At 31.2% G+C, this 15,660-nt stretch overlaps 1 protein-coding gene across 1 annotated transcript in view; it reads left to right on the plus strand.

Annotated features, from left to right (window-relative positions):
- LOC139514236 (proteasome activator complex subunit 4-like) overlaps positions 1 to 15,660 on the plus strand; it is a 66,349-nt gene that overhangs the window by 17,004 nt on the left and 33,685 nt on the right. Inside the window, exons 9-18 of the mRNA XM_071303108.1 lie at positions 783 to 872; positions 1,218 to 1,276; positions 2,008 to 2,214; positions 2,584 to 2,770; positions 3,419 to 3,508; positions 5,476 to 5,540; positions 9,325 to 9,469; positions 9,831 to 9,929; positions 14,436 to 14,508; positions 15,320 to 15,387. Coding sequence (XP_071159209.1) covers positions 783 to 872; positions 1,218 to 1,276; positions 2,008 to 2,214; positions 2,584 to 2,770; positions 3,419 to 3,508; positions 5,476 to 5,540; positions 9,325 to 9,469; positions 9,831 to 9,929; positions 14,436 to 14,508; positions 15,320 to 15,387 — 1,083 coding nt within the window. The remainder of the gene's footprint in view (positions 1 to 782; positions 873 to 1,217; positions 1,277 to 2,007; positions 2,215 to 2,583; positions 2,771 to 3,418; positions 3,509 to 5,475; positions 5,541 to 9,324; positions 9,470 to 9,830; positions 9,930 to 14,435; positions 14,509 to 15,319; positions 15,388 to 15,660) is intronic.

Consider the following 15,660-nt stretch of genomic DNA (forward strand, 5'->3'; position numbering starts at 1 on the left):
AACCGGAAACACAGATGTATCAATTTGATTGTAAACTACGAAATGAATTCGGAATTACGATACAGTATTCCTTCACAGTAAATATTTTAGTTATTAGTTTTTAGCTTTTAAAGTAATTCTGTATTATCATAACAGCAGTACTCGAGTTACTTGCGATGCAATAATATTAATATTTTATGTCTTATTTTGTACTTAAAAAAGGGGGATGCTGGTTGTGTAAGTCAAAATGAAAGCACGTGTTCGACTTGTTAAACTGTTATCTTTATAACTGGATTATTAATTATTTATTTAATCTAAATTATCATAATTATTTTCTTAAACTTAGTTGAATAATTCGATAAATGAATCATCTATCTTCAGATAGAATTCTCCTGTCTGATTTGTTGATCTACCTGTACAAGCTCAGGTACAAGTGATTAGCCATCTTAATCTAGATATCCCTCAGGCGTTAGAACTGTATTAGATTATAATATAAAAAAGCCTAAAAGGTTATGTAATTACATGCATTTGATTATAATTGCTAAAAAAAATGGCGTTGGGCTATAAAAAACAATAACAGTTTTGAATGATGGCGAAGACAATTTAACGATGGGGCGGGTCATTTGACGATGGCACAAGCTATTTGAACGATGGCGGGGCGCCATCGTTAAACAGGCAATGGAGATCCCTGAATAAAATATTTAAAGTAGTGAAGATTCAAACTGGGTTAAAGACCATAGTCAAAGATAAGAAAAAATATTTATTTATTAAGTAATGAAGAACATTACTTGTTTTTGTTGTAGGGAAGAAATCAAGATGTACAGGAACATATCAACAAGTTGTTCAAGACTTTACAGACATTTTACCATCCTTCAAACCTTGGAAAATGGAATGTAAGTTCAACAGTAAATTTTTTTGACTAAAAAAATACTTTTTTTGATATTTAATAGACCATTTAATAATAAATTGTAAGTATGCCCAATAAGTGTCTTCAGAAGAGTTTCCTGTAAGATTTGAAAGAGCATTACTGTAAATAATGCATTTACTTACTACACTACAACATGTGCACCATCAAGTTGAAAAAAAGTAAAACAAAATTTATAATTTAAAAAAAAAGTTTTGCATTATAGTACAGAAATATTCAACAACATATCACGGTGGAAATAGAACATATATTTTTTTTTAAACAAAGAGAATACTGATATATTTATTTGCTGTAAATGTTTATGATTTTGCAGATCAAGTTAAGTGGGTTACTGATGTGGTTTCCAAAATTACTTGTCAAGAGATTACACAGGTAAAATATAGCTATAAACATATAGACATAGCAAAGCAATTTTCTGACAGCAATGGTTTAAACAGTTTTATTATATCTTTAAATATTAGTAAGAGTCATTGTCCTTCATTGGGTTGATAATTGATTGATTGATTGGTGTTTAACATCACTTTTGGCACTATTGTGCTATTTAAGGGCTCTGTTTATATTTATGGATGAGGTAGGAGTGCCTGGAGAGAACCAAGACCTTCTGCGGAAAATTCCTAGTCAATTATGATTGGAGTTCAGCGCCCCTACCACATGGGGTATTTGAACTCACAACCTTGTTGGCATGCTAGTGATACAGCAGTTTGACTACTAAGACCACTCAGCCACTAATGCCTCTAATGATTTGTTGAAATGATTCAAATATCTTAGTAGACTATACTTTTATTGTAACAACTCTTGATAAACTTCCTTCATATTGTTAATGCATTCTAAGATTACACTTTATTTAGGAAATGATAGCACAAAGTTGATGTTAATGATAGCAGTTACAATATGTATTTAAGTATATGTGAGATTCAAAATATTTGAAGCTTTCTTTTTTTGTTGGGTCTGATCTAATTGAAATTCTGGAATATCCCAAATATGGAAGTGTGAACCATAAAACCAAAAATCGATATAAAGTGAATGAAGTTTGTAGTTATTTAGTTTATCTTAATTACATTTGTCAAATGATGAAATTCAGTTCTTTTTTGTTTTGTATGTAGAGAGAGATATAAGAAATCCTCCTGGCATACACCAATACCAGAGAATGAGAAGCTCACAGAAGATGACATTACCAAGTTTGTTGAGAGTATGAGACCTGTAATCTGTGTATCTATGTTCAGTAAATATGGCAGTCAAGACTCAGCAATAGCTCTTAGACACTTGTCTAATCTTAGGCCAGAAATTGTTGTTCCTGATCTACTTGAAAGGTGATTGCGTTTATCTTAGTAACATAGATTTTGATGTGAAGATTTATCATTTTGTTATCTTAGCCTCTTTAACATGTTTAATTGCAATGGTACAACGAAGATTCAGTTGAATTGAAATTCCCCAAAATCTTTCAATTTTTTTCGTAGTGAACTGTTGTGGTAGACAGTTACGAAGATTGTCCATTTGTTTTGTTAAAATTGAAATACTAGATCCTTGGATACTTGTGCAAAGAAAAAACATTAGAAAGTCATCTATAGCCAACATTAAGAAAACAAAAAAAGCAACCTTCTTTAATACATTCTGTTCTCTCTGTCATCATCTATATATAAAGTTTAAGGTAATATAAATATTAAAATGATATTTTGTAGAATGTATCCAGCAATGGAAAATTTGACAGAGCCACACAGATTGATTGCATGCATGATTTGTATTGTGGCAGTAGCACGTCCAATGTTACAGAGTCCAAAGTTCTATCCTGAAGGGAAATCACATGTATTACCACTGCTGAATCTAGCTTTACCAGGAATAGATCCAAATGACTTCAAAAAGTGTTTGGTAATTAAAAATAAAAAACAAAGTATTAATTATCAATCAATACAGGACCATATGTCTTGAACAGTTAAATGGAAAATTGGCTCCTGTTTTTCAGTAGACACAACATAATTAAATTTGTAAATTTTATGTTTATCCTTTTTAAGTTATTGCACTGAATAAAGTGCTGTTTTCTAATCAGTTAAAGACTATTACATCTGCACTAGACACTGCCTTCCATACTACACAATATTAATAATCAGATTTCTGGAAAACAGTGTTACATTTCATAAAACATATATGATTAAAACAGAATATTAACAGATTATGCATTAATTTGAAATCATCAAACCACCCCAAGTCTTCATAAGTGGTTAATCCAACTGAAACAACCAGACATCTGATAATCATTTACAAAAAACACAATTGATAAAATGAATTCTGTGTGTAATTTAGGTATTGAAAATAAATATTTTTTGGCACATTATTTAATTGTGTATACACTTATTTACTGTTGAGGACAACATGTGTAGCTGTAGATGTCTTGTAGCCTTTTTTTTGTCCGTCTCATTGATGTAATCTCTACATCTCCTTTTTTATTCATATATGCTGATTCCTTTTAACAGCATACATGATAATTCTCTTTTTAATTATAACTTTTCTATTTGACAGGTAACATTCCAGATGATATCAACATTTGTAACATTAGTACCTATTGTAGACTGTTCTGAAGCTTTACATTTGAGGAATGATCTCACTGAGGTAAACATACTTAAAACACAAATATGATGGTAAACATATTTACACCAGCTCTGACAGTCAAGTTACATTGTGTCATGATCTGTATTCTAATCGTTTCTAAGTGGATGTATTCTTTTGGTCAGTAGCTTGAAAGTAATGAATCGTAAAGTGAGAGCACTTTATGCATCTGTGAGATATCTGTTTTTTTATACTTTGATTTACATAAGAGGTATGATTCGCATGACTACATGCACCATCATGTTGAATATGACATATGAATATCTGGTAAATCAAGTTTTCAATGTGCCAAAATTATGTTAAATTAGAAGAATTAGATGTAAATTACATAAAGGAGTAAGTTCGGTAAGTGCCATATTTGGCCCCAATTATAAAGTTCATGGTTACAAGACAATAATTGTTTTATGTTGCCTTAAAGACATGTGAAAAAGTTAAACAGAGCTGTTTTTGTCAAAGTTTAATTCTAACACAACAATTTTTACATTCCTAAACGTTCAAGATAAGGGATTTTGGTGAAATTTGACAAAATCAGCGGGATTTCAACCAAATAAAGGACCAGGAAACATAGAGCGCAGGCGTCGACAAGCTTAATATTCAAATAAGACATGTTAAATGTCTTCACAAACATTCTTTTAAAAGATCTTTGTTGTCGACGTATGCGCTCTATGTTTCCTGTCAAATAATCTTTGGAAATTTACCCATTTTCATTGATTTTTTCGTGAAAAATCAATATAAGTACAACTTGTGACGTCATAATGAAACGCAGAAACGTAAAATTTTAAACAAAATGGCTTATATCCTATCTAGTCAATGTATTAGCTATAATTTATCGCAATATTGGTCAATAAATCCGAATTTGAAATTTACGCTAAAAAAGTGGGCCATTTTAGGACCTTATCGAACATACTCCTTTGTTTGATATTTTCTGATACTTGGCTTTAATACGCCCGTCGTCAAAATTTTGACGGGACGTATTATGGTATACAAATGACCACCATCTGTCCGTCTGTCTTTCCAGCATAAACATGTCACACCGTAACTTGAGAACGACTCATCCAAATTTCATGAAACTTATTACAGTTATTCCTTATGATGGTCAAAAGATCTGTATACTTTTTGGTGAAAATAAGATAAGAACTTTTTGAGTTACGGGACTTTGTAATTTGAACAGTGGTTTTTTTTTTCACATGTCGCACCATATCTCAAAAACGATTTATGATAATTTTTTAAAACTTTACACACTTCTTAGTTATATTTGTCTTAAGATCTGTATATATTTGGTGATGATTCACAAATTATGTTTTTGAGTTTTGAGAATTTTGTAAAAAACGGGGATCGGGTTTTTACATGTCTCGCCATATCTAAAAATGATTTTAATTATTGCTTAAAAATTTACACACTTAATAGTTATATTAATCTAAAGATCTGTATACTTTTTGGTTTTGATTCAAAATTTTAGTTGAGAAATATTGAGTTTTTTTTTGTAAAAAAAAAAAGGGCTGACTTTCACATGTCACGCTGTATCTCAAAAACGATTTATGATCATTGCTTAAGACTTTACACACTTCTTAGTTTAATATATTTATCTTAAGATCTGTATACTTTTTGGTGATGATTCAAAATTTTATTTTAGAGTTATTATTGAGTTTTTTGTTAAAAAGGTGGGTTTTCACATGTCACTCTGTATTTCAGAAACTATTTATGATTATTGCACACAACACAACGAGCGTATCATGCGCTCATGGGGCAGCTGTTTATTACTCTGACTAAATCAAATTTAAGATAACTTGGTTATTATTCATAAAAATGAAATTTACCAATTGAAATCTTTTTAATCATTTAACAAATATAAGTATGAATTGATTACCATGATTGCAAATTATTATTATGTTATTCAGACTATTATTTTGTTTTTATTGGTGTTTCAAGTGTAAAAATGCATTCACAGAATCAATTTTGTTCTCTTTCAGAATGAGAGAGAATTGTGTTCAGCTACTGCTCAATTTGAAGACTTTGTTCTTCAGTTCATGGATAGGTAAATTTGTTTTGTCCAAATATTTACAGAGTTGATTAAATTTTCTGAAAAAGGTTACATAAAGTGCATTAGACATAAGATTCATAGACATGGCATTTGAATGAATGGTTACAAAATTTATCTTCCGGCCTCATAGAATACCAAAATGAGAATTGGAATAGAGAAACACAAAAAATGACAAAAAGACAATCAACAGTCTACAAAACACTACATACAAACTAAATTATTAACAGCATGAAACCCACCAAAATCTAATGTGATATACGGTGCTCTGAAAGGATAAGCAGATCCTTTTTATACGACCGCAAAATTTGAAAATTTTTTCGTCGTATATTGCTATCACGTTGGCGTCGTCGTCTGCGTCGTCGTCGTCCGAATACTTTTAGTTTTCGCACTCTAACTTTAGTAAAAGGGAATGGAAATCTATGAAATTTTAACACAAGGTTTATGACCACAAAAGGAAGGTTGGTATTGATTTTGGGAGTTTTGGTCCCAACATTTTAGGAATTAGGGGCCAAAAAGGGCCCAAATAAGCATTTTCTTGGTTTTCACATTATAACTTTAGTTTAAGTTAATAGAAATCTATGAAATTGTGACACAAGGTTTATGACCAAAAAAGAACGGTTGGGATTGATTTTGGGAGTTTTGGTTTCAACAGTTTCGGAATTAGGGGCCAAAAAAGGGCCCAAATAAGCATTAGGCCAAAATAAAAAGATTGTATGTTTGCCCAAACGCGACCGACCCAAAATAAACCCGCCGACTCTTTTTTTGACGTTTTTAAGAAGAATTTTTTTTTTCAGATTTTTTCGTGTCATCGTGTAAAACTTAATGTTTGTCGTCTTTGCATTTGAAAGTAACCGTGAATACGATTAAAAGAAAGCGTATAAGAGACACAGTTAATCGATATTCGATGTTCTCTGTTTTTATCTTATGATTTAACAAACGTAAAGAAGTAAAACATGTGAAGTGGCACATTTTTTTTATGCTGTAGTAGTCTGTACTACCAAACTCTAACCTATATGCTCAATGTTAATTTCATCGTGTAATCGAATATCTGATAAGAATATTCAGGTAGATTTGTTCGAAACCATGTGCAATCAACATTTTCAATGTTATTCTGACAGGAAATGATCCGGAAGTTGCGAATTTACAATCTTGCTAGAAGATTTTTTTTTTACTGAATAAAAAGAAATTATTTCTTAATAAATTGTTGTCTTTAATTATAATCTTCCTTTGTCACGTGAAATAGATGCTCTTTCATTCAGATAGTTCAAATTTACAAATCTTAGTTGACAAGATCAGTACGTTGCTGTTTGGGAGAATTTGATAAAACTATAATTGCTCACAGAATCAGAAATATAATCTTAACTGAATGTAACTCCTTCTGAATAATTTATTGCAATATAAAGATAAATCCCCTTTTGACAAGAGAAATCTGGCTTTTGTCAGAGATATTTTTTTCACATGTGCAAAAGTAAAAACAAGTTATGGACGCCATATTGGATTTTTATACAAATTTGTGAGGAAGCCTCTAGAACCACTTACCATGACCTAAAAATAAACAGTCTTCAGAAAACGTTAACTTTATGCAATTATATTTTATCTATAATGATTTTTTTCAAAAATTTAAACTTGATTATTTAAAGAAAGATATAATTATAACAAATACGTTTTTAGTTTGGAGATTCTACAGAACATGCTTTGATCTATTTATAGCCAAATTAGTTTACCTGTGTGATAATGTTTATATAAATTTGTTTTCAAAACAAAAAAACACACAGACTATGGATGGTAGATAATAATTTATATAAAATATTTTAGGACATTTAATCTATGTTAATAGATATTGGATTTAAAAACTGAAAACAATTCTAATATGACGTCCTTATTACGCTTTGTAAACAAAGCTGTGTTCCAATGAGCACAAAATATGTTTGACACATGCGCACGAACTTACTGTTTGTATTTACTTTATTTCCATCGTTATCCCAGCCAAAAAGGGACCCAAATAAGCATTTTTCTTGGTTTTCGCACCATAACGTTAGTATAAGTAAATAGAAATCTATGATATTTAAACACAAGGTTTATGACCATAAAAGGAAGGTTGGTATTGATTTTGGGAGTTTTGGTCCCAACAGAATAAGGGGCCCAAAGGGTCCAAAATTAAACTTTGTTTGATTTCATCAAAATTGAATAATTGGGGTTCTTTGATATGCCGAATCTAACTGTGTATGTAGATTCTTAACTTTTGGTCCCGTTTTCAAATTGGTCTACATTAAGGTCCAAAGGGTCCAAAATTAAACTTAGTTTGATTTTGACAAAAAATGAATCAGTTAGGTTCTTTGATATGCTGAATCTAAAAATGTACTTAGATTCTTGATTATTGGCCCAGTTTTCAAGTTGGTCCAAATCGGGGTCCAAAATTAAACTTTGTTTGATTTCATCAAAAATTGAATAAATGGGGTTCTTTGATATACCAAATCTAACTGTGTATGTAGATTCTTCATTTTTGGTCCTGTTTTCAAATTGGTCTACACTAAAGTCCAAAGGGTCCAAAATTAAACTTAGTCTGATTTTAACAAAAATTGAAATCTTGGGGTTCTTTGATATGCTGAATCCAAAAATGTACTTAGATTTTTTATTATGGGCCCAGTTTTCAAGTTGGTCCAAATCAGGATCTAAAATTATTATATTAAGTATTGTGCAATAGCAAGTCTTTTCAATTGCACAGTATTGCTCAATGTCAAGAAATATCTAATTGCACAATATTGTGAAATAGCAAATTTTTTTTTAATTAGAGTTATCTTTCTTTGTCCAGAATAGTAAGCAAGAAATATCTAATTGCAAAATATTGTGCAATAGCAAGATTTTTTTTTAATTGGAGTTATCTTTCTTTGTCCAGAATCAACTTAAATCTTTGTTATATACAATATACAATGTATATTCACTTTTTACTACCAACTGATAAATTAAAATAATCTTTACCATTCAGTGATAACAAGCAGTTTTTTTACATCTTAATATTTTATGATGTATTTAAATGAGTAGTTATTGTTGCAAACTCCATTAGAAATTTTAAGTGAGATTAGTTTTGGAATAAGGGAAAGGGGGATGTGATTAAAAAAATTGGGTTCAATTTTTCTCATTTGAAATTTCATAAATAAAAAAGAAAATTTCTTCAAACATTTTTTTGAGAGGATTAATATTCAACAGCATAGTGAATTGCTCTAAGAGAAAACAAAAATTTTAAGTTCATTAGAACACATTCATTCTGTGTCAGAAACCTATGCTGTGTCAACTATTTAATCACAATCCAAATTTAGAGCTGAATCCAGCTTGAATGTTGTGTCCATACTTGCCCCAACCGTTCAGGGTTCAACCTCTGCGGTCGTATAAAGCTACGCCCTGAGGAGCATCTGGTTCAAATTTGTAATATACTAGGCCTGATTCGTTTACATCGTGCTGAATAAAAAACTTTTGTTTAAAGAATAGGATCAATTGAACAATATAAAGCATCTGAGCATCTAAAATGACAGCAACCAAATTAAGGCAAAAAAGATAATAGTGACAAGAATTTAAAAAGGTTAAATTGGTTTTTTTTTTCAGAAATAGACAATTGCACATATACATGTTTATAACAAACTCCAAAATCATTTGAACTTTAAACAAATTCTGCAGAGACTCCCAAACATGTTATATTGTAGACGGTATGTAATCTAGCTGTTTTAGATGTATGTTTGATATTTAGTCTTTGTACATTTTTTGGTTGATTTGAACATTGCAGGGTGCTTGGTTTGATAGAAAACAGTGCTCAAGAGCATATCCATGGCGATATCAGTAAACTGAACCCTGAACAAAGGATGTTAGAAGTAGGATTGTCCTCTACATTTACCTCAGTTCTACAACAGTGTTCTTCAGCCATATTTAAGGTATTAATGGCATGGCTCATGCTACTTAATTTAGAATATGTAATGCAAGTTGTTATCTATCCTTTTATGATATTTATGTTATGTAAGGGTGAAGTAGAAGGAATCAGAAAAAGTGGACACAAAGAAAGTCAAATTAGTTAAGGCGATTGTAATTTGTATGCCTAAAAAATTAATGAAATGTTAATGTGAAATAACTTTATGAGTGTATGATTGTGTTAAAAATAAATGGGACATAAGAAGAGTAATTACTTTAAATTATAAAGCTATTTGGACAATGATCAACTTTGTGCATCATGAGAAATAATTTATTAGATTTTAGAGGGCTTTAGTTTATGTTAAGATATATTTATATATATTTCAGAGTGCCCTTAGACATCTCCATCACTTTGTGGCCAACAGCATTTATGAAACCAAGGTTGGAGGAAGATTTGCTGCCAACTTGTGCAGAGCTGCTGCCAAAGTAAGTTGGGTCGCAAGGAAAAAAACACAAATTCTATAGTCCTGACTGAATTCTTTTTAATGGTGTGCACAAGGCTTTTAAAAGAATTGAGGTCTGCAGTGCTTTAGAAATGTACATAAAGAAGTCAGTGGTCATAAGTCCAGTGTAATTTTGCTTTTGAAGAAGATTGTAATGTTTCAATATGTAGATGTGGTGCAAATATCAATCAGAAATAATTACTTAGCGGTATAATTTTTCTCAAATTGGATAGCGTGAAGACATTTGGAGTACATGTATTTAATTATAAGAGTATAGTATGTAACAGCATGGAAAATGACAATTTTAATTATTGTGTTTAAAAAGGACAATGGTGCATGAATATGTATATAATCTGTGAAAAGTGGTTCATTTTTATACGACCGCAAAATTTGAAAATTTTTTCGTCGTATATTGCTATCACGTTGGCGTCGTCGTCGTCGTCGTCGTCCGAATACTTTTAGTTTTCGCACTCTAACAGTGTTCCAGCTAGGCCGTTTTCAGAGGGCGCGGCGCCCGCCCTTTTCCGAGTGGCGCCCTGTGCCCTTTTTACAGTTTCCAGGGCGCCCTGCCTTTTTTGAAGATCGATTGCATATTAATTTGCGTATTGATATGATACGCTAATTACTAAATTTTACCTGGGGAAAAGATTATGACTTTGTTTACCACCCCAAGCTAATCAATGGTTACAACTGGTGTCATTATCTGTTGTTATAGGTAATCCGTTTATCGGATGGATCATTAATGATCATCAACATTAATTCGTTCAAATAGAATCGGTCAGTCGGCAATATATTATCTTTGAAGAAATGTGCATACAACAACTTGGGCACAATTTGCGATGTTTACCGTAGTTTCATGGAAGAAACGTAATGACAGAAAGTTGGAAAACAATTATAAACTCGTTGAAGACATTGTTTTATTTGTTTTCTGTAAAATAAACAGAAAATTCAGACGTATTTGTCATTGACTGCCTTCATTTTTGATACGAAAATAACAAAATCGGCGGCCATATTGTGATCATATTTACATCATATTTACGTACTGTTTATAATCCTCCAAAGAAGGAGCACACCCGAATAAAGAAAGATAACTCAATCTGATTTTTTTCCTAGCATTGAGTAACCCATTTACATATTCTAAAATGTGTCTCCATACTTCTTGCTTAAGAATATATATGTTTAGGTATTTATTTTGAGTTATGGGAAAAGTTAAAGACGGTCTTAGTAGCAGTGTTGGTAGGGTGCCTTGGTCATCTTTTTCTGTATTCTTTATTTTTGATACTATTTTTCACTGTTGCTTTATATCCTAAAATTGTGAATTTACTGAGCACAGCTGTTTTGTGCTGTATTGCCATCAAGCACAGCAGGGGTAGAAAGGTGAAACTGGTAAAATGTGGTAGACCATAGAAACAGTATGAAACGGATCTCCTTTCAAAACATACTGCATATAAAGTTCAACTGTGCCAAGCAATGATAAAAAAACTTGTGTGACAAGCTGCTTGACAAGTTTTTCAGCCTTAAAAGTAGAAAGATAGAGTTCTATATGGGCTAAAGATGTTGTTCTTGTATAACATGTGATTCAACGAATAAACACAAATGTTTGATTAACATCTTTTATTAAAATATGCCCTTTTCATATTATCATATCGCGCGTTAAATGCCCTTTTTCAGGATTGGCACCCTGCCCTTTTGAAAACCTAGCTGGAACACTGTCTAACTTTAGTAAAAGTGAATAGAAATCAATGAAATTTTAACACAAGGTTTATGACCACAAAAGGAAGGTTGGGATTGATTTTGGGAGTTTTGGTCCCAACATTTTAGGAATTAGGGGCCAAAAAGGGCCCAAATAAGCATTTTCTTGGTTTTCGCACTATAACTTTAGTTTAAGTAAATAGAAATCAATGAAATTTTAACACAATGTTTATGACCACAAAAGAAAGGTTGGTATTGATTTTGGGAGTTTTGGTTCCAACAGTTTAGGAATTAGGGGCCAAAAAAGGGCCCAAATAAGCATTATTCTTTGTTTTCGCACAATAACTTTAGTTCAAGTAAAGAGAAATCAATGAAATTTTAACACAATGTTTATGACCACAAAAGAAAGGTTGGTATTGATTTTGGGAGTTTAGGTCCCAACAGTTTAGGAATTAGGGGCCAAAAAGGGACCCAAATAAGCATTTTTCTTTGTTTTCGCACAATAACTTTAGTTTAAGTAAATAGAAATCAATGAAATTTTAACACAATGTTTATGACCACAAAAGAAAGGTTGGTATTGATTTTGGGAGTTTTGGTTCCAACAGTTTAGGAATTAGGGGCCAAAAAAGGGCCCAAATAAGCATTATTCTTTGTTTTCGCACAATAACTTTAGTTTAAGTAAATAGAAATCAATGAAATTTTAACACAATGTTTATGACCACAAAAGAAAGGTTGGTATTGATTTTGGGAGTTTAGGTCCCAACAGTTTAGGAATTAGGGGCCAAAAAGGGACCCAAATAAGCATTTTTCTTGGTTTTCGCACCATAACTTTAGTTTAAGTAAATAGAAATCTATGAAATTTTGACACAAGGTTTATGACCACAAAAGGAAGGTTGGTATTGATTTTGGGAGTTTTGGTCCCAACAGTTTAGGAATTAGGGGCCAAAAAAGGGCCCAAATAAGCATTATTCTTGGTTTTCGCACAATAACTTTAGTTTAAGTAAATAGAAATCAATGAAATTATAACACAATGTTTATGACCACAAAAGAAAGGTTGGTATTGATTTTGGTAGTTTTGGTTTCAACAGTTTAGGAATTAGGGGCCAAAAAAGGGCCCAAATAAGCATTATTCTTTGTTTTCGCACAATAACTTTAGTTTAAGTAAATAGAAATCAATGAAATTTTAACACAATGTTTATGACCACAAAAGAAAGGTTGGTATTGATTTTGGGAGTTAAGGTCCCAACAGTTTAGGAATTAGGGGCCAAAAAGGGACCCAAATAAGCATTTTTCTTGGTTTTCGCACCATAACTTTAGTATAAGTAAATAGAAATCTATGAAATTTAAACACAAGGTTTATGACCATAAAAGGAAGGTTGGTATTGATTTTGGGAGTTTTGGTCCCAACAGTTTAGGAATAAAGGGCCCAAAGGGTCCAAAATTAAACTTTGTTTGATTTCATCAAAAATTGAATAATTGGGGTTCTTTGATATGCCGAATCTAACTGTGTATGCAGATTCTTAATTTTTGGTCCCATTTTCAAATTGGTCTACATTAAGGTCCAAAGGGTCCAAAATTAAACTTAGTTTGATTTTAACAAAAATTGAATCCTTGGTGTTCTTTGATATGCTGAATCTAAAAATGTACTTAGATTTTTTATTATTGGCCCAGTTTTCAAGTTGGTCCAAATCGGGGTCCAAAATTAAACTTTGTTTGATTTCATCAAAAATTGAATAATTGAGGTTCTTTGATATGCCAAATCTAACTGTGTATGTAGATTCTTAATTTTTGGTCCCGTTTTAAAATTGGTCTACATTAAAGTCCAAAGGGTCCAAAATTAAACTAAGTTTGATTTTAACAAAAATTGAATTCTTGGGCCTCTTTGATATGCTGAATCTAAACATGTACTTAGATTTTTGATTATGGGCCCAGTTTTCAAGTTGGTCCAAATCAGGATCCAAAATTATTATATTAAGTATTGTGCAATAGCAAGAAATTTTCAATTGCACAGTATTCAGCAATAGCAAGAAATCTTCAATTGCACAGTATTGTGCAATAGCAAGAAATCTTCAATTGCACAGTATTGTGCAATAGCAAATATTTTCAATTGCACAGTATTGCACAATAGCAAGAAATATCTAATTGCACAATATTGTGCAATATCAAGAAATTCCAATTGGATTTCAATTGGAGTTATCTTTCTTTGTCCAGAATAGTAGTTGAATCAACTTAAATCATTGTTTTATACAATATACAATGTATATTCACTTTTACTACCAACTGATAGATTAAAACAATCTTTACCATTCAGTGATAACAAGCACTTTTTTTACATTTTAATATTTTATGATGTATTTAAATGAGTAGTTATTGTTGCAAACTTCATTAGAAATTTGAATTGAGATCAGTTTTGAAATAAGGGAAAGGGGGATGTGAAAAAAAAATTGGGGGGTCAATTTTTTTCATTTCAGATTTCATAAATAAAAAGAAAATTTCTTCAACATTTTTTTGAGAGGATTAATATTCAACAGCATAGTGAATTGCTCAAAGGCAAAAAAAATGTTTTAAGTTCATTAGACCACATTCATTCTGTGTCAGAAACCTATGCTGTGTCAACTATTTAATCACAATCCAAATTTAGAGCTGAATCCAGCTTGAATGTTGTGTCCATACTTGCCCCAACCGTTCAGGGTTCAACCTCTGCGGTCGTATAAAGCTGCGCCCTGCGGAGCATCTGGTTATAATCAGTAAACTCTATAATATCAGGCAATTTGAATTAAAATTTACATTCTTTCAGGTGAATCCTGAAGCTACTTTGAAGCTTTTTTTACCTCATCTATTCAGAAATATAAAGGAACATATTGCATCACGTGAGTACAATTACAAATACCTTTTCTTATACAAAATGTAGAATACATAACTTCTATATGTAGGTACAGATGTACATAAAAGTGATATAATTCAGTTGATACATGTTGATCAATGATAACCCCTTAAGGTGGTTCAGGTGTCTGCCTCCATCTTGGATTTTGAAATAGCAGAAGATGTTGGTCTAGATCTTTGATGACATGTGCAATTTTGAGAGTAGTATGTTATTTATGTGTAAGACTTTTGTTGTAAATACAGAAAATTATATGTTTTATCATAACTACGGCTGTAATTTCTCAAAAACACCTTGAGTTTGATTAATTATTTTCAAATTTGTCAAATAAGGTGAGATAACTCAGATAAAGTAATTTTGATATTAATAGAAAGTGTTGTTAATTTACACATTTTAAATTTACTTATTTTAATCTGTAGCAAGAAAACATGTTCAGTGACCCCATTTTTTTCTTTTTCTTATCTGAAAGCATGTTATTAGAGCTATCTTCTCACATTATATCTTAAAATTCTATTATGTTGTTTTCTTTGTATCACACAAAATTTGATTTCCATGCATAATCTATACAAAATCTGACAATTTAGCACAACCTGTAGCGTGAAAAAAAGCTGGTGACCCATACTTTTTATTATATTTTTGAAAAATGCATGATAAAAACTTTATTTTGACAAATAATTCAAAAAATTCTATCAATTTTGATTAAGATGCCCCAGTCACCTTATGTTTTATTTGACAATAATAAAAATTTTACCCATTACTATTTGATATTCATGTATATATATATTTTCTCCTTATTTTAGATGAAGATTTTGCTGAAGAAGAAAGATTAGACAACAGCTTTCTCTGGAATCTACTGATGCTCTCCCAGGTACTGATAGACACTTTGATTGGTGTTTTAAACTCAATTATTGTCACAGTCATGTAAAATTGGACCCAGGTTTTTTATGCCCCATTTATGTGTATTATGTTTTTTGGTCTGTGCGTCCATTTGTTCTTCCATCTGTTCTGCTTCAGGTTAAAGTTTTTGATCAAAGAAGTTTTTGAAGAAGTTGAAGTCCAATCAACTTGATACTTAGTACACATGTTTCCTATAATATGATCTTCCTAATTTAATGCAAAATTAGTTTTGAACCCAATTTCA

This window comes from Mytilus edulis, chromosome 3 (genome assembly GCF_963676685.1).
Source record: "Mytilus edulis chromosome 3, xbMytEdul2.2, whole genome shotgun sequence".
NCBI lineage: Eukaryota > Metazoa > Mollusca > Bivalvia > Mytilida > Mytilidae > Mytilus > Mytilus edulis.